The 19,267-nt window shown below is 43.9% G+C and overlaps 3 protein-coding genes across 3 annotated transcripts; 1 reads left to right on the top strand and 2 right to left on the bottom strand.

Annotated features, from left to right (window-relative positions):
• Positions 1-142: 142 nt before the first annotated feature.
• Positions 143-1,226, bottom strand: MELLADRAFT_55225 (uncharacterized protein; the record flags this gene model as incomplete). Its single annotated transcript, XM_007406719.1, has 5 exons — positions 143-433; positions 513-675; positions 752-959; positions 1,049-1,061; positions 1,147-1,226. The coding sequence occupies 2 exons, from the start codon at positions 876-878 to the stop codon at positions 635-637; spliced, it is 168 nt and encodes a 55-aa protein (XP_007406781.1).
• Positions 1,227-12,877: 11,651 nt separating this feature from the next.
• Positions 12,878-14,842, top strand: MELLADRAFT_95187 (uncharacterized protein; the record flags this gene model as incomplete). The annotated part of the gene is made up of 10 exons (XM_007406960.1): positions 12,878-12,932; positions 12,995-13,072; positions 13,139-13,224; positions 13,289-13,642; positions 13,770-13,880; positions 13,950-14,108; positions 14,178-14,258; positions 14,322-14,417; positions 14,505-14,608; positions 14,686-14,842. The coding sequence occupies 10 exons, from the start codon at positions 12,878-12,880 to the stop codon at positions 14,840-14,842; spliced, it is 1,281 nt and encodes a 426-aa protein (XP_007407022.1).
• A 3,048-nt stretch (positions 14,843-17,890) lies between these two features.
• Positions 17,891-19,054, bottom strand: MELLADRAFT_95186 (uncharacterized protein; the record flags this gene model as incomplete). Its single annotated transcript, XM_007406718.1, has 3 exons — positions 17,891-18,351; positions 18,414-18,493; positions 18,567-19,054. 3 exons carry the CDS (start codon positions 19,052-19,054, stop codon positions 17,891-17,893), a joined length of 1,029 nt encoding a protein of 342 aa, XP_007406780.1.
• Between the last annotated feature and the right edge of the window lie 213 nt (positions 19,055-19,267).

Below are 19,267 nucleotides of genomic sequence, written 5' to 3'. Positions count from 1 at the left end.
TCAGTAGCAGTGATTTGTAATTTAATGAAAGCTAAAGAAGCCGCAAACCTAGTCAGATTAAATACATAATTATCGATTCTTCAAAGAGCTAGAGACGTAAATTATTGATAACCATTTGACCATTCAGTGCTGATCAATTCTTCAATCAGTTTATGAGTAGTAGTTAAAGCCAAAAACGCAGAGATTTCAAAATTGATATCAAATTCCGTTGATTTTGATTTCGATTTTGAAGAAGAAATGCTAGATAATTCAATTAAATGATCCAATTGATTCACCTTGATCACCTGAGTTTTAGAAACCAATTCGAGTCCACAGAATCTACTCGATCTAAAATCGAATTTGATACAAAAGTCGCAGATCAATGTAAGAGTTGATTGGTTTTTTTTCGTGCTCTGATCGTTTGTGCCAGTTTCGAATTCCAAGTGTAGAAATCCTAGAAACACAAAAGAGGAAGTCAGTCAACTTAATTGAGAATCTTTCAAGAAATCCTATTCATGATCAGTTTGACTTACGTTTACTTGAGAAGATCGTTCTGGAGATAGGTTGGAATGAGGAGTGGTGCCAAATATGGACTTTGCTGGGATGAAGTGAACCCAAGATCGAATAAAATCAAGGTTGTAGCCTTGGCAAGACGTCATTGAACTTCTTTAGAAGAATGCAATAATCGATTGTAATCTATTCAAAACAACACAAAAAAGTTCAAGATCAATCGCAGCAATGAAACCTCTTGATGGTGTTGTTGAATAATCACCTGAACCCCATTCTCCTATAGATAATACTTTCTGTTTGGAAGTTTCTAATTCTTGATCAGACTGAATCAACTCTTCAGGTTGATGATTCGAAGCATGATTGGTCCGAGGGAAGTGGGAGGTGTTCATCAGAAACACTTTGATCAGAAGACCTTAGAGATCGACGCAAGTGCAGACATAGGTTGATTGATGGAGAGCAGCTCTTCCGGACTGTTTTGAATCACAAAAACAGTGATATCAGTATTGGAATCTCAATTGATTGAGAAAGATGACAGTAAGAGAGTCGGTACTATTCCCACCTTAGTATAAGGACTGAGAGCAAACGGAAGGAAAGCCAAAGTGAAGAGATGGTCAGTTCGAATTGATTAGTAAATTGATTGATTGGAATCTTACTCACACCATGAGATGATTCAATTGGGTTATGAGTTATGAAATTTTGTTGATGATAGGTTTGATAGTGTTTTTGATGATTTTGATGATATATTGAACAAATCATATATCCAAGTTGAGTAGAAAGGAAATTTGCGGTGTGATTTCAGATGTTTCCTTTCAACGTTATTTCCAGCTTTTGAGCTTTTCAGACTTTTTGACCACTCATTTGGATTTGAAAACTAAAAAACTAAATCAAATCAAATCAATGATGTTGAATGGAATATAGAGAAAGGAATGAAAAAGGTAAACAATGTTGATAAGAAAGTTCAACAACTGTAGTACAGTCATGCCAGGAAAGCTTGACCAGTCGAACTTTTTTTTTTTACATTTCACAGCAATACAGGCAGATTTATAAGCATAGCCTGGTATTGTTATTGAATTTCAAACTGAGCTGTTGACCGAATCAGATCATAGCTCAGCTTGTTGACCACTCCCTCATTCTCCATTGATACATAGCTTTGTTTCCTTCCGCATTTCACCTTTCATCGTTCCACTGTCCCATTTATACATCATGCCTTATGTTCAATACACGCCACACATCAAAGTCATCGCTTTAACCAAGTTTATGGCCGGACAAACCGTTGATTCAATCAATAACGACTTACTCACCTTGATCTCACCTCGATCGTTCACTCGATGGAAGACCCTTTACAAAGACACTCAAGCCGTTGTCAGGAACCCAAATACCTACGAAAAACGCGGGCGAAAGACTATCTACTCCGACAATGATCGTCAGTTCATGGTTGAACTTATCGAAGCCGATCCGACCATGTTCCTAGACGAAATCCAAGAAGCGATGTATGATCACACCGATCTCATCGCTTGTCGACAAACCATAGCGAACGATTTGAAAGAAAGACTCTTTCTTACTGTTCACAAAGCTGCGAAAGTTGACATCAACCAGTCATTCGAACGTCAAGCAGTCTATTCGGGTGATGTTGCTCATCTGGCTCCTGAATGCTTGGTATTCTTAGGTTAGTCAAAGTTTCACTTCTCTATTTTGATTTCTATGATACTGATTCAATGATAATTCTTTTTTGACAAAGATGAGACTGGTATTCGACCGCAGGACGTGCAAAGGGACCATGTCAGGTCTAAAAAGGGCGAACGACCAAAGGCTATACGACGTACCAGGGCCGGCGTCCATTACTCTATGCTAGCCGTGGTCTGCGAGTTGGGTTTGCTGGCAGTCAACGCCAAGGTGAATGCCTATCACCGAACTGAATTCGAGGCTTTTCTAAAACATGTTCTAGTAAGTGTTTTTTCTTCCTCTCTACTCTGGGTGAACAAGTTCTGATTATCTTGAATTTAATCAAGCTCCCTGTCATGCGACCTTACCCAGAGCAAAACTCAGTCTTGGTCTTGGATAACGTTTCGATCCATCACCGTGGGACCATCGAGGCATTGTGCAACGAAGCACGGGTTCTTCTAGTTTACCTACCGCCATATTCACCATCATTCAATCCAATTGAGCGGACTTTCAAGGTATTCAAGGATACCCTCCGTCAAAATGGGCTATTTGCTGAGGCTCTTGACAAGTTGGGTTGTATGATGAGGGTCATGAGCAATATATGTACCAGCTCTTTTTTGGTTGGTTTATATAAGACTTGTGGTTACAGACCTATTGATGATGTGTTTTAAGATATTGCTGTTGTAAAATTCCTTCTCTGACCAAAAAAAATGTCTCTGTATTGCAATCTATTCAATGTGTTTGACCAAAAAAACATGAACAAGTTGAATTGAGCGAGATGAAACCAAGATAGAGATTGAAGCATAAAACCTTTCAAAAACATCAAGTCGAAACATTAAAAAGTGTCTCGAGATTTTTGAAATATGAGATGATTGATCCATCTCATATTTTAAAAATCTCGAGATGATCAGAAGGCATTTTGAAAATCTTGAGACACTTCTTAATGTTTTGAGTGAAAAGAAAAAAAGTAACCTTTGGTGTTATGATCATCAACTCTCACATGGGACTTTATTTAACTTGGTTTGTTGTAATTGGTTTGTTCAACAAAGCACCTTTTTATTACACAAAATCAATTCAAACTCAACAGACAATAATAGATAGCGAGTAATTTGACTATAGTATACTGTGGCTACAACATAAAACTCTTACTCTTTGACAGGGGAGACAGTACATTTTTTTTGATTGGAACAAAAAGAGAATTAGAAGGTCGGATTGTTTTTCTTTTTGAGGGAATCTCGATACATTGGAGCTTTTTCATGGAGTCGAAGACGTGGTCCAAAGGCAAACCCAAATTGGGCCATTACCGCACAGGAGAGCTCAGAAGATAAGAACATCTCGAAATCGACGATGTTGTATTTCTTGAGAAGATTGCGAGTGTCATGGTCGTCTGGGCTGATCGAGCAAAATTTGAGGTATTCTTCAAAGTCAGGAAGCGGTCTTGGGGCCGGAGAATCGGTTCGAGGTGCAGGTGCAGGTGCTTGGTTGTTGTTCATCGCAAGCATTGCACCAAGTGAATTGAGGGTCGAGTTTTGATTGCTGGATCTGGCGTTGCTGATGGGGAGCCACTTGAATTCCGGCCCAGAAGGCGGTGTTTTAATGGTGACTCCTGGTACCTTATTCACCTGTTTCAAAGGTATCAAATAAGGTATTAGTGTATTGCTTTTGTGAAACAAAACAAAAACATCACTTACAATTGCCTTGGCCCAGATGTCAAATGCCAGATGGGATAGATGCATCGCCAGAGAGGAATCTCGGGGGTTGACAAGTCCCATACACTCCCTTCCGCCAATCGATGCAGCTCCATACAAGGTCATTAGCATGACTCGTTGGGCCTGAACCTTGGCATCAACGTCGATGCTCTGGTTTAAAAGAACAATAAGCAGCCGTAGAAGAGGGAATAAAGATAGTAAAAAAACTTACCGACATCTCTACCTCCGCTCTTTGATCATCGTTCAACGCAGTGGGCATGTTGTGTTGCAAAGCTCGATTGAATTTCATTTCCTGTTCAATCATCAAAGATTGTAGTGTTAGTTTTTGATTAAGATAGATGAGAATATGAAATTGAATACCTTTGACTCCGTTTGAGCTTGCACCTTTGGGTTTTCCATGGCGAGACGAAACCCAAGCTTGTTTCCAGGCTTTGCAGTCATCGTTGCCTTGAATTTATTGAAGATGGTTTCTGTGTCGATCAAGGGCAGTAACAGCTTACCAAAGGTATCACCATGGCAGATATAGCCTTTGAGAGTCACTCGTCCTTCGACATCAGCGTCCCTGAGTATGTTGCCACATCCAGCCTTGTGTTTGTTGCAAGCCTCAAAGAGCGTCTGTTTCAATTCCAAAAGCAAACGACCGTGAATGTAAAGGAGGACATTGAATGCTGGCTTGGTGACATGGTCGGAGTACGTCACAGGAACACCAGACCGTTTCTGGGCATCTGAGAGGGCATCAGCAATGAATACATGGAAAGATAGTTTTGCTCGAGACGGTTTCTTGTCCTCGGTGGGAACAACCGCTACCGGTTCTTGAGTTGTTTGTGGAGCTGGACTTGGCGAAAGAGTCAGGTCCACATCGATACGTGGACCTAAAAAGGCAAATGTCAGTTAAGAAGTCTTTCAAACCTCTTGAAAGACTTACTGGACTCTGCTAAAGGAACTCGAGTTCCAGCGCCTTGACTGCTGAACATAGGATCCCGATGGATAATGTTCGGATTGTCGCCACGGTGTTCTCCAACGGCCGGGATAGAGGATCCTTGAATGGCTTGTGGACCCAAACTTGGTAAAGGAGCAGTATTGACGTGGATATCTACCGAGCAATGTAAAGTTAGTTTGTATTGAACTGAGAAGGAAGCAAGATTGGAAGAAAGAACTCACTGGGATGATGGAAAGTGCAAGGAAACTCCTGGAAGCCTGGCTCGGCGAAGGGATCAATATGGACCGATTCGGTGTTGAGGTATTGGCGTCTGCCGTATCGACGGTCCTCCCAATGATGACCGGGTCTGAAAACCGAAGAGAAGGTGATCAGACTCTTGAAGACAATGAAAGAGAAAAAAAAAGAAGGAACTCACTTGTCGAAATAACAAGGGGTCCCAGTCCTGCCCGAATCAGGACTGAGGCCTTCTCGCCCAGCCTGACGAGACCGGCGCCGTGCACTACAAAGAACAATTGTCAGTAACGGTCATGGAAAGAAAGAAATGTCAGTAACGGTCATGGAAAGAAAGAAATGTCAGTAACGGTCATGGAAAGAAAGAAATGATTTCGACTACTTACAAATCTCTCTTTCTTGCTTCGTCTTCGTCCGCAAGGGCTCTCTTCGTTTTTCTGGAGGGCATGGTGGTATATCGATGGTATATCGATGGTATCGGAAGGTATTGGATGATATGGAAGGTATAGGAAGGTAAAGGAGTGGTGGATCGAGGGGCGATGAGGGGAAATTGGTAAGCAGCCCAAATTCTATCCAGGGGTATCTCGATACAAGGCTATGTATGCTTATAAATATGCCTGTATTGCTGTGAAATGTAAAAAAAAAAAAGTTCGACCGGTCAAGCTTTCCTGGCGTGACTGTAGAACCTGAAAGACGATCTCCAGTGAGGATTTGTTGTTCAACTCCAAAATTTCTAGCCCTTTCAAGTATATCATCAAAATCATTTAGCAAAAACCAGTCTTGGTAAGTCGATGTTAAAACTGACCATCACGGATGTTTCATTGAACTAAGCTGAATAAACTTATTTTCCATTTAAACTCCACAAAAAAATTTGATCCGATAAATTTGAACCATATCCGATCAAGAGTTAGTAAATGTAGTTATCATTGAATTGTGAACTATTTGTATGATGGTTTAGTAAGATTGGATGATCTCTTAAGTTGTTTATGAAGTGTGTTCAATTTGATTTGAAGTTGGTTTTGATACAAAATTAGTCAAGTTGAATGAGTCTAAATGAAGTTCATTGGAGCTTGAGTTTGAAGTTGAAGTAGATTTGTTCTGCTGAAAGTTTTGATGAATTTGTTCAAATGGATTGATTGATAACTACTTGGATTGGGTGGTCTGATTTGCAGCAAGTGGGAGGATAGTGTGAAGATTTATAAGTGGTGAAGAATCAATTTGATGAGGGCAGTGAGGAACAAATCTGGGGGGAGGCGCGTGGAAATCAGATTAAAGGTGGTGAACGCGTAAACCTGGAAATTGGTAGTAGGGATTGGGAGTTTAATCAGGTTTTGCCGCCGAACACGGTTTACCTTTAACTTATATGATTTTTGGACATCGTGGGATGATTTCTGGGTTGTTGCAAAGTTCTTTAGGGAGAATACGGGGAAATCTTTACTTTTGGTGATCTATGATTGGAGGAAGGCGTATAGACAGGGCCCCACACATAAATCTCAGTGGCGGTTTTTGATGATTAAGGACTTTGAAGGACGGTTGTGGGCAGATACGCGCATAGAGTTTGGAGGAGTAGCCGGATGCGGCACTTTCGGTTGGATGGCAGACGCATGGCGGGATATAATTAGATCCATATTCCCCGTACAAGCTGTGTTTTGATGGGTAGACGATAACCTCTTCATCAAAGAAGAAGGCGACCCTATAAATATGCAAGATGTAGTTCAGCTTAGTAACAGTTTAGGAGTACAGTCAAACTCGGAAAAGTTTAGTGATTGGAATGTGGAGCAGAAATACTTAGGCTTTATATGGAATGGGAGAGAGAAAACTGTTAGATTACCTGAAGAGAAGTTGGGGAACGGATAAAGCAAGTGGAAGATTTACTCAACTTGAAAAAGAAGTGGTCAAAGAAAGAAGCGGATAAAATAGTAGGACAACTAGGACATATCACTTACATACTTCCTAATATGCGCTGCTATATGTGGGATCTCTATTGGTGGACCAACACTTGGTATAACCACCACACCACAAGGGAACTTCCGGTCGAAGTAAGAGAAGATCTAGGGGAGTGGCTTCAAACCTTAAATAACTTCAAGCCTCTTCGCTTTGTACCAGAGGTGGAACCCGTCAATATTGGCTGGGTCGGAGATGCCAGCCCAAACTTTGGTATCGGTATACTTATAGGCAATAGGTGGGGACAATTTAAATTGCTCGACGGGTGGGAGTCCCGAGGTTTACAGCCAAATGCCCCAAAAAGGAAGATTGCGTGGTTGGAGACTGTAGCAATACGACTCGGACTTCGGGTAGTCGCAAATTTGTTCCCAATTACTGCCGGAAAGTATTTTCGAGTGTTGACCGATAATACCACCTGTGGCACCTGTGTCGGCCGACTTCAAAGCCGACCGTAAGGTGTACCTTATGATCGACTGCAAGCCAAGGGTTAGCCCCAGAGCACTCAGGTGCGCTGGTGCACAACCTTTCTACCTCTCAAGTCATCAAAACAAAGAATTTTCTCAATATTTTGAACAGACAAGACTCATATACAATGCAGCCTGACTTCAAGTCCTTTTTATATATTTTTTCTACACCACGGGGGGATCCTGTGCCAAAAAGTGATCTGTGAGTGGCCGGGTCGCACCCTGGCCTCACGATAGCCAGCGGTTCAATCCCAGCTGGCCCCGGGCCAGTCTTCGCGTTGGTTATCGCCACCAGCATGGTTTCACCGATCGGCGACCCCACACCGATCTGTTGCCTGCTTCCGGGCTGCCTGCAGGCTGCAGCCACCCTCCGCCACACCTCCGTCTTATGTCGGCCTGCAGGTAACCGCTGCGAGGCCCTTTGGCCATCTTGTCGAGAGAGCACATCTCAAATTCAAGAACACACCACTCCTCAATCAACTCACACACAACACCCCCTTCCAGCTCAAAGTCACACCAAATCCACCAAGGCTCTCGCAATGGCGGGCATAATACATGATCGCTGTACGATTCCCTTTGCCTGTCCTTACCTTACTCTCCTCCGTCTCCGTATTGAATATCTGCTCTCGTCTGACAATTGTATTCCTTTGTAATAGTTTTTCAATCTCTGTCGTCGGACCCATCTGCCCCACTCTTCACGTGTTTGGTTTGTGGCAAGCGTCCGATGGCATCATACTCGTCACATATGAAAACTGCGAGCCACCTCGATAAAGCTGCGCGCTTTGACGTTCTGAATGCCGGGCAAAACGTCATGCTGACTGGCCTTGAAGACCAAAATGTCAACACACCGCACAACCAACCACCGCCTCATACCTTCATCGAACTAGACAACGCCGCTCCTCGATCAGATGCCTCGGAACGGCCGCCTTCCCCTCTGTCCTTGATCCGAGCTCTCGAAATTCTCGAAGCGGAGAAACACCAAGCCAGCAACTCAGAAGAGTCAGACCTCGAGATTGATTCAAACCAGCTTGCCGAAGCCATCAAGGCGATGGACCTAAACGTGTGGGACGACGCGGAAGAAGACAAACTTTTGGATGAGGCCGCACTGGAGGCAGACTTACGCTCTTCTCAGATTCAGGAGTCGAATGATTGGTACCCCTTCAAGAGGAAGGAGGTGAGTTTGTCCAAAAACAATTATGCGCTTCATTGTGACTGACACATTAGTTTCTTTTCAGCATGTCGTGGCATTATTGATTATTGGATCGACACGTAATATCATCTCACGTAGCCAATACCATCGGATCCGGTCGATTTTGCTCATTTGCGATGTTCGTCTTCCCGAATGGGGGGCTTTGCGTGCTTTGACCAAACGACTTAAGAAACAACTAGGACTGTGTGTCTCAGAGCGCACTAGCCCTTCAGGCACGCCTCTGTTTGGCTTGAAGGTTCAGACAATCATTACAAACGTAAGTGGTTGAGTAACGTCTCCCCTTCCCCTCATTTTCTCTTTCCTCGTCGTCTTGGCCTGACTGTCCATTTGTCCATAGGAGCTGGCCAATCCGTTGATTAGCCCCAATCTTGTTGTTCTACCCAAATTACCTGCCGACACAAACGACTCAATCAACCGGCTGTCCCAGAGTCAAAAGTGGCGTGAGGGATTCTCGATGGACCTTCGAGTACAAATGGTACTCTTCAACCACCAGCATTATTATATATACGAGCCGGTACAATTATTCTCACATCAACTCGTTGTTCCAGCGTTTTTTTATCAACAAGGGGGAATAGTCAAGTCCAAATGCTTTCCAGCCACCGTGATCCCGAACCGAGACAATGCAAATGTGCTCCAAATCATTATACCAGAAGAGCCGCCCTTTGATTCCAATGTTTTCTTAACGGTCCCTCTGACTGAATTTTGGAGAACGTGTGACACGGTCTGGTTAGATGAAGATGAAGATGTACGATTTTGCCTCAAAGACGCTTGTGGCCCATGTATTCATCGTAAGTGCCTCTCCAATTTGATTCCAAATATCATTTGCATTACAACTGACACCTCCTTTGAAATGGGTCCATCCAGAAGAAATAACAACTGGCGGATTTTGCCTTTTGCCTATGGAAAACCCTTGGCGCGCACGAGCTCAAGGTCGTATCATCAAGCATATCCCGATCATGTTATACTCTGATGACACCTCCGGCAATGTTTCCAAGAAATGGAACAAGCACATGAGCGTCTTTTTTACGTTATCCGGTTTACCGCCTAAAATGACCAATCAAGAGTACAATATACACTTCTTGGCGACTTCGAACGTCGCGTCGGCGCTGGAATTGTTGGACGAGGTCGTGGATGACGTTAAGTATGTCTCTCGTGCCTTTTTGTCGATTTAGTACAAAGAAAGTTGACATTTTTCAACGTTCTCAGTGACAGCAGCACAAATGGCTTCTTTGCTTACGATCACACCACAGGTAATGAAGTTCTCGCGATGGTGGTGGTCTTATGCCACCTGGGCGATGGCCCTATGCATGCGGAAATCACCAATACGACAAACCCAGCTAACACATTGACTCCTTGCCGCATTTGTGATTTACAAGTAAATCGGATGGTTGAAAAGAAGACTGAACGCTATGTCGCGGCTTTCATCGGCATTAATGCCACCGGCGAGCAGGTATGTAAGAAGAATAAAGAGCTGGGAATTATTCCCGCAAGCTGACAGTTAATTCCCATTAGTCTCCGGCGCCCAAACGTGTTTGGGACACAACACGAGCGAGGACTCACGAAATCTGGGCACTTGCTCAGTTGCCCAACACTCGAGCGGCAGTCGACGAAAAGGAACGAACATATGGACTTCGAGACTCTGTAATGGATTATTTTAAGAAGAAAATCAACACTGCCTACGATAGTCTCAGCCAACCCGATGTTGAGCGCTTTACTGAGCAATTGAATGACCAAATGGGTGACCACTTGTTCAACCCCATGTTGCGACTAAAAGGTATCGTTTGGTTGGTTTGAATAAATCTTACACACGCTGATTATGGGCTCTGTTTTTAGGATTTGATGGTCATTCTGATACCCCGGTGGAGACGTTGCATGTTGTTCTCCTTGGGATCGCCAAGTACTTGTTCCACGATACCATGAAGTCCCTCGGACTTGTGAAGGTTGGAAGCAAGCTCCACCTCGACTTAACAGGGCGCTGGCGTGCTTTCAATACAAAGGGTTTGAACATCCCCCCGATTCAGCCCAACACGTTGATACAATACTATTCCAGCTTAGTAGGCAAAGATTTCCAAACAATTCTCCAGTCAATTCCTTTCGTCATGTTTGATTTGATTCCAACCGGGAGACGCCACCTCTGGACGTTGTTGTGCTTGCTAAGTTCTTACATTTTCCAAAATGAAATCACTTGCGCTCGAGATTACATGCGGGATTTGGACTGTGCAATCCAAATGTTCCTCAACGAAATTGTCAAGGATTCCGCTCAATGGGTAAATAAACCCAAATTTCATATGCTGACCCACTTGAAAGATTCCATCAAATCATTAGGTCCGGCACCCTTATACATGACACAGAAATTCGAATCTTTTAACGGGGTATTACGAGCCGCTTCCGTTCATTCTAACCGTCTAAGTCCTGGACGAGATATAGCTGAAAGTTTCAACAGTTATCAAATGATACGCATGCTTGTTTCCGGAACATCTTTCGTCAACAAAGAATTTGAAGGTCGCTGTACTGCTGGACCAAGGGTCCAAAATCTTTTGCAAACAATGCCGGAATTGTCTCAAGCCATGGGACTCGACCCCCAAAGCAACCGAGCGCGCGTGTTTCTAGCTGGAAGTAAGTTTTGACAATTCTTTTGTTACAAATGCTTTCAATTGACTTGTGCGTATCTTAGCGCGGGTGCAAGAGCAGTCAGATACACCTCGATTCTTGTTGACCCACGATCCTGATGGATCATGGCAGGAAATACTCAGCGTGACCTTGCTAAATGGACAGAAGGTCGAAGTGAATGACTTTGTGAAGGTCAGTATTCACGTTTCTTCTAATCATTTATTCCACTGAAATCTCTGCTCTGCCCGAACTAGGTTACCAATCAGTGTGAACTTGCTCGAGTTTCTGCAATCTGGCACACCGATGGCGAACGTGCGGCAAGAGCAATGGTATTTCTTCAGTCCACGCGCCGAGGTGAGGTCAACCCTTATTACGGCATGCAGGAAATAATTCTTTTGGATGAGTCGCGATGGGTCAAAGTGTCTGTAAGCACCGCCAACATATTTACCTCGGATTTTTCAATCCGAGGTATTATCGGATCACCAACCTCCGACAGAAACTGTCTGAGGTTTTGATCCGAGGCAATTCCCAGTGCAGAAGATTACCTCGGACAAAAACCTTGGACAGACCTTGTCTGAGGTTTTACCTCCGATGATGCCTCGGATTCCGCAACCCGAGGCATCTATGCTGGCAGTGAAGTTACCTTCCACAACTCAGAATACCTCGTTCTCTTAAGTGATTTATTGCTCTTGGTCACCAGGACATCCATTGCATCCTAAACGTTCAACATGATTGTCATGGGGCATCTTGCCGAGTTTCCCTTGGGCAAACCCAGCGGGTCGAGCGGAAGGAAACCACCATCAAGATAGGTGATGTCGCACACGAGCCCACCAACACTTTCATCCTGAACAGTGCCAGTCAATATTACGCCGAAGTTCACCGTTCTGTTGCGTGCATGACTACTCGCCAAATCACCCCAAACGAATGGACACAAACCGTTGACAAAGGTTTGAAGGTATGGAACGCCGTTCCCGTCCAAACACGAAAAAGAAAAACAACTGCTCAAGGTAACGTTAAGGCAAAAGGTAGAGACAAAGGCAAGGGCAAAGGGAAAGCACGGGGAAAAGGGAAGGAAAAAGGGCAAGAGGGCAGAGAGGAGAGTGACCGTTCGGAAAGTTCGGCGGAGTTTGATGAATTGGAGTCTTTGGATGAATTCGAGGAGGTGGATCAATTGGAATGATGTTTCGTTCCCTGTTCTCTGATGTGATGCGCAGCAATGAAAGGGAAGTCCCTGCCTTTCCATGTCATCAACCCTTTGAAGTCTTCAAAAGACTCGCTGGAAGCTTTTTGGTGCGCGACACGTGAAACGGAGCAGGTTCTTTCCATGCGTTCCGCACTGAACGCGCTTGGATTTGAATGACGAGCTCTAATTGGTCAGAGTCTCGTACCCCTGGTGAGTCGCGAGAAGCCTCGCGTTTACGCGCTGCATGGAGCCCCTGAGTCAAGCCCCTGGGTTCAACATGACAGACTCAAAAGGCACCCTCGCCGAGACGTTGTCGGCCTCTCGTTCCTTCAACCGTTTTTTATCGCCATTTTCAAACATTTGCTCACACTCACACTTTCTTTCAACAAAAGACTTTTCGCTTGCTCGTTGCACTTGCTCAAAATCAGTCTAAAAATGTCTTCTCAAAACACTCGTTTCCACCCTTATGATCAATCGACTCCATCACTGAGTGAGAACAATTCATCTTTTCGTTTGGAAACCTTTGTTCACCATTGACCACTTCCTCCCTAGACAACTTGCTGCACCAAACCGAAGGGTCATCGTCTTTGCGAGGCCTTAACAATCATCACAACGCGCGGGGCGAGCAAGGTGAGATATGCACTTCTATCTCGAATTGTTGTCTTCATAGCTGACATTCTTTGCTTCTTGGAATAGGTGGTGATAGCTCACCTGATGTATTCACTGATACCATGGGAGGAGGCAGTTCTGTTTTGTTTCGACGTGAAGCGGCGCGTACTGAGGTGAGTCGAAGCAGAATCATTGGGGACCCAATTTGTACACTGACACTTGCTCGAATTCTTCCAGACGAACCCGATCCTTGAAAAGATTTTGCAAGAGATTGGGAACTTGTTGACCAAGGTCTCCCAAGTCGAGATCATGTCCACCCGGATCGATCAAGTGGTGCAGGCCACCTCGCTCTTGTCCAACAAGATCGATGACTTGTCAAACAAGATGGACGAGGTCATAGACACGGTGGCCTCCTTATCCTCCGGCCAACAAGTATTGTCCTTGTCCAACAAGGTCGATCATCTTGCTGCCACGGTGGCTCAGTTGACTGCTGCCACCCAGTCGGCAGGGACCTCTGCGGCGCCTGGGTCCAACCTAGTGGCCACTGCACCCGCAGCGCCTGCCCCTTGGACAGTTTCGACCGCTTTGAAGGTCAGTGATTGTTCATATACTCCCCTTTCCCGTCTCTGATGTGGCTGTGACTCTACCGTATGATTTGATTGGCTTTGATGTATTGTAACATTTTGTTCTCTCAACCCTTTTTTGCACATCATAGGAGCGAGTTTATCAGGTGGCATATGCACTGGTGACAGAAGCTGGCCTCGAGGCTTATACTGCCATCCAGGCAGATGGTAATGTGTTACAAAGATCGCTTTTTAACAGTATCAAGGTGTGTGTTGTGATGATTCAAGACCCATTGAATTTTATGTCTTACGTCATGAATTGGCCTGTTGCACAGCAAAAAGTTCTGGCCATCGGTGGCCAATGGGTGGTTCAGCACCTCCCCCCTACCATTAACGGTTTCCAAGATGTCCCCGCTGGTAAGAATTACAATAAATTGGTCAAGGATGCTGGAAATCATGCGCGAGAGAAAATGCATCTTTTGGTCCGTTCTTTAGTTGTCTTCTCAATTCTTTTCTGCTTCTATTTTTCTTTTCTTATAGCTTACCCTATACTCTTGACGCAGGTTTTGACCAATATTCGGAACCCACGCGACCCGAGTCCCATTACGGCACCTGTCCCTAACATCAAAAAGCTTGTCCATCGTGTAAACCCACCTCTCTTCCTCTACATACCCTTGTCAAAGATTGAGTGTGTATTACCTTTATAGATTGCCAATCAATTTAATACGAACCCAGACAAACTGGACGTAGACCCTCTGTGGGAGAAAACCCCTTGGGCTCAACGTCTTCGTGTTGCATATCTTGTGAGTTGCCCTTTTCTCTTGTATTCATCTATTCATAGTATCAGTGGTACAGATACTAATCTCACGCTGATATTGTTTGGTTATCAGCGTCGCGAAGCCATGCGAGTTGTGCGCGGTGGTGGCAATATTTGGGCTCGTGTTGACCTACACCTCCGTAGGTTGCATGAACGTGGGCCACTGTACACTACGGCGTAAGTCTCATGGTTACTCTTCGTAACGGTTTGTGAGTTTGATTGTCTGACTTTTTGTTTTTGTTTCAATCAATCAGATTCTATAAACTTGTCTACGACCAAGATTGTGCAATGTTCAAATCGAACATTTGCTTCATCAACATTCCTGCGAATGTTACTTTTGCTTTGCCCAGCGATGAGGAAATCGAGGTGGAGATGAACACCATGGAGCCCCAACCAGCTGTTGTTCAATGAAACACACGACACATCTCGAAGTCTCCCCAGTCTATCTTGAGTTTGTTAACGTTGGATTGACCCTGTAGTTACAAAATGTTTTATCTTGATACTCTGTTCAACGTTCGATTTAGCCTGTAGTTACAAAATGTTTTGTTTTCTGATCTTATTCATCCTCCTGCGAAATGTAACCCTGAAAAACAAGGCTTTCTGTGTGTGTCATAACTTGTATTTTTGATTCCATTGATGTTCGCGCACCTGCCTGCCTGCCTGCCTGCCTGGGCTCTATCCAGCTCCAGGACTGACAATCATTGACTGCCCCACGGCAGTCGTGCAACCTTGCAGGCCGCCCGCCGGCAACATTTTCAGCGCCTGGCGCTCGGATCATCGCTGCCTAGTCGGCCGCCGATGGGCGCATATTTTGCGCCACGCAGGCGCCCCCCCACTGACCTGCGTGGGGCCGCCGCTCACTGCGTATAGAAACACCGCCCACCGACAGCCTGCCCGGCCCGCCTCCAGTACTGACTTTTTTTTCCAAGTCACCAGAGAGCTCTGAGGACCCCCCCAGAGCGCTCTGAAGACAACTCAGAGCGCGCTGAAGACTACTCAGAGCGCGCTGAAGACTCCTCAGAGCGCTCTGAAGACTCCTTCGAGCCCAAACTTCTACAAGTCCAAACACAACCATTCCACGAACACACCAAACAAAGGATCACTCGGCATTCATCACCTCTCGCTATAACATCATTAGCCAGAAGACCGATCCAACACAACCAACAAAAGTTTCCTGTCAAACTTCAGCTTGTGATAAATGTACATAGAATGTAGGACAACTTTGCTCTCCAAACGCAATTAAAGCTTTTGCTAATGAGATTAATCACTCAATCTCAGCTACTTGTTTTTGAACAACAATAGACTTTACCTCAAATTGACTGGTAAGGTTGATACCTTGAAAGATCGGGAAAAACAATCCCTTCATGCTCTTCGTACATATCATATGAGACCGTACTGCCAATTGTTTGAAAAAAAGCCAAAACGATTCATCTGAAATTTCAATCTCTGTAAATACATATAAGATGGTCTTTTGTGATTTGATTGAAGGGGTCAATAAAAGGGTTGGTTTTTACGGAAAACAATATTATAAGATGAAATATTTAAGATAAACAATTAATCAAACTTGATACGTTAATCAATGGAGTTATAGACAAGGCAAACATCATTTGAGAGCCATTAGAAAAAAGTTACAAGCACCTGCGACAGCATATGTAGGAAGATGGAAGATGAACGAAAGGTATTATATCTAGGCGAAGATATAGAGAAGTGATCATATGCCTAATTGAATTTACCCATCTACAGTTACACATCTAACTCTGGAAACAAGTCAGAGTCGTCATCAAGTTCTTCATCAGATTTGTTTGACCTCTTTTTCTTCTGCACATGATCGTCTTTACCCAAAGACTCATCTTCATTGTCTGAATCACCCAAAGCCAAAGCTTGAAGCCAACGTTTCATTTGTCCTGGGTTTTGAGCGTGATCTGAATTATGTTCATTGCAATGTGACTTGTTCTGTCCAGAGTTACTCGTGGTATTATTTGATCGAGTGCTGTCCTGATTCTCAAGCTGAGATTGCTGTGAGTGGTTAGTGTTTTGAATAGATTGAGTGTTCTGAGTAATGTCATCTTCATTGTTTTCGGAGTTGATGCGTTGATTCCGGTTTCCTATTGAACGATTGGTTAACACTTGAGTGAGATTTTGAAGCCGAAGGGTGAAAATCACGTACTTGTTCCATCTTCGACTACAGAGGACAGAGGACCAGAGTTGGCCCGCGGACGGGTTTGTTTGGACGAACCTTTCGTTTTTGACTTTTGAGGACGTCTTTGTGCTTGATTTGTGTTTGGTCTCTCGCTTTCTGGTATAGCTTCAATGATATAGAGTCCATTTGCAATATCCTTCAGCCAGTTCTTCACTATCGCATCCCTTGCCGAACGATGTCCAATCTTGAGTTCATCTTCCGATAACAAACTTCCTGGCTTTTGTACGATCCGAATTGGCCATCCCTTATCCTTGATATCCTCTACAGGGTCTGGAACCTTTGGAAACTTGTGCCCTTTATATACAGCATCTATCACGAAATGATTGTCAACATTACTATTGGTCCTTAATGAAGTCTAAGTGATGACTGACCAACTAAACTGTTGAGTTCCTTACCAAGCTGCGTTCTGCGTGCATCGCTAGGTTGCTGAGGGGGCTTGCTTGCTTCGACTACTTTTGCAGCGGACTGACCATGTATGTATGAAGCCAAAGTCTGCGGAACTTTGATGTTGTCCGATGCCCATTTAGCAAATGACAGGTTGTTTGAAAATACCTGTGTCCAGCCTTCAGTGCTTCCACAGCTAACTCCAGCCAAATAGTAAGTGACCTGGTACCGCTGACACACAACAGCACTGTGAACATCATTCAACTTCCCCAAGTTGGAAGAGGGAAATGATTAATAGTACAGTTTGTCATAAAAGGATCCAATACTGCACACCTGAGACATAACACCCACACTACATATGTGCAGCAAGCTAAATAGATAGTTATCTATCATGTACATACAGGTCTGCTCAGTTTTTTGCCCATCAGAATGAATAAATCACATGTTATACCACATGAAACTTTTTTGACCTTGAAAAAATTGTTGCAAAAATTCACTACATAGAATTCTGTAGCTGCTCAGGCAATATTACTGAAGCTGTTTCATAGTAACAGAAAGGGTGTTACATGCAGTTGAGTTGATGAGATCACACCAAAACACTGGGTGGGTGTATGTAGTCAATCTGAAAAAAGTTACAGCATGTATTACATATGAATAGCTTACGCTGATGAGCAGATAACTGAGCAGAACTGTATGTACATGATAACCACCTATTCACTGAGCCTGTTGCACATATGTAGTGTGTGTGTTCTGGCTTAGGTGTGGAGTGATAGATCATTTTATGACAAATCATACTCCCAATCATTTTTTCCTGCCCACTTGGGGAAGCCGAATAATGTTTGCAGTGACAGCAAACTATATAAACAACGTAAGCATCAAGTATATGTAGTCAATGTGACAATAGATATAGGCAAGAAATCCAGATGGAAACAAATGCTTCTTACAGTGTGATGGGCTTTTCGTAGCTCTACTAAAGACTTTTGTTGAATAGTAGCGACTGGAGTTGAGGGACTGGGCTTTCCGTGACACAGGTGCAGCTTCTCGACATCGACCAGCTTTTCAAACAACGGCATATACTTTGTTTTTTGTTCATCTGTCAATTTGTGAACAGTTGGAGCAGGCATCGATTCATTGAGGTGCTGAAGGCTTGTATCTCCTCCGTCTTCGGCCGGCTTGGTGATGTCCATTGGTAGAGTAGAAAGGTTGGGTAATTTGGCCAGTGCAAAGAAGTAAGGGTCTCGAAAGACGTCCTTCTCGTCTTTGCTAAGTTTTTTCCATAAGTCAGAAACTTTCTTGTTTCGTCGAGTCCAACCTTCACTATCACCCGACTCGGGGACTAGAAGATCTAATTAGTGACATATTCAACAAAAGATGACAAACATAAAAAGAATTGTATACCTTTTTCGGCTAATGCTGGAAGGCCAAATGCTAGAAAGCGTATCCATGGATTTGCATGACCCTGCTTTGAGCCTTTGCCACTTTTAGATTATCAACCAAAAGAAATGAAGCTGAGCATTATAATCAGAAGATATCAATGAAACCATGACATACACAAGATTCCAGATCACCACCTTGGGAACTGCACCCATGAGTGCGGCCATGAGCATCCTTTTTTCATACTCGAGACGAATACGAACCAACAATTGAATCTCGCCAGGTGCTTTACTTCTTTTTGATGCTTGTTTGGAAATAGCCTGGCGAAGTGAAACCAGTGTCCAATCATCTAATTGCTTTTCAAAGTCGCCTAGCTCGAGTCCAGGAAAGCGAGAGAGAAAAACCGCAGGTGGAGCTGATTCATCTTCTTCTGCTTCTTCGCGACAAGTGAGGTTGGGCTCATCCCTAGGTTGATTATTGACATCATTAGAATCGATATGGAAACTCTCATCAGCATCATCTTCCACTAATTGTTGCTTTTGTTTTTTACGTCCAGAAGGAGGTTGGGGTTGACGCTTCTTGGATGAACCTTTGGTTTTGGACTTGCTTTTGGCGGCAGGGTTGGCCTGAGTAGATTCGGGTTGTTTGGATCTAGTTTCAACCATTTTAGGTGAGCAAAATCAAAGTTGAAGTTGATGAAGAAAAGATGGTGAGAAAAAGTTAAGTTGAAGTCGATGAAGTAACAATAGGTGTTGATGATTTATCAATTTTGATTTAATTTTGATTTAAATATTCCATGTCCAATGATCTCCAGGAAAACCCCGCGTAACCCATAGCCCTTCCGGTGCTGCGGCCGGGCACTGAATGTTTGATTCAAT

This window comes from Melampsora larici-populina (genome assembly GCF_000204055.1).
Source record: "Melampsora larici-populina 98AG31 unplaced genomic scaffold MELLAscaffold_7, whole genome shotgun sequence".
In the NCBI taxonomy this organism is placed as follows: Eukaryota; Fungi; Basidiomycota; class Pucciniomycetes; order Pucciniales; family Melampsoraceae; genus Melampsora; species Melampsora laricis-populina.
This window is presented reverse-complemented; position numbering and strand designations above follow the sequence as displayed.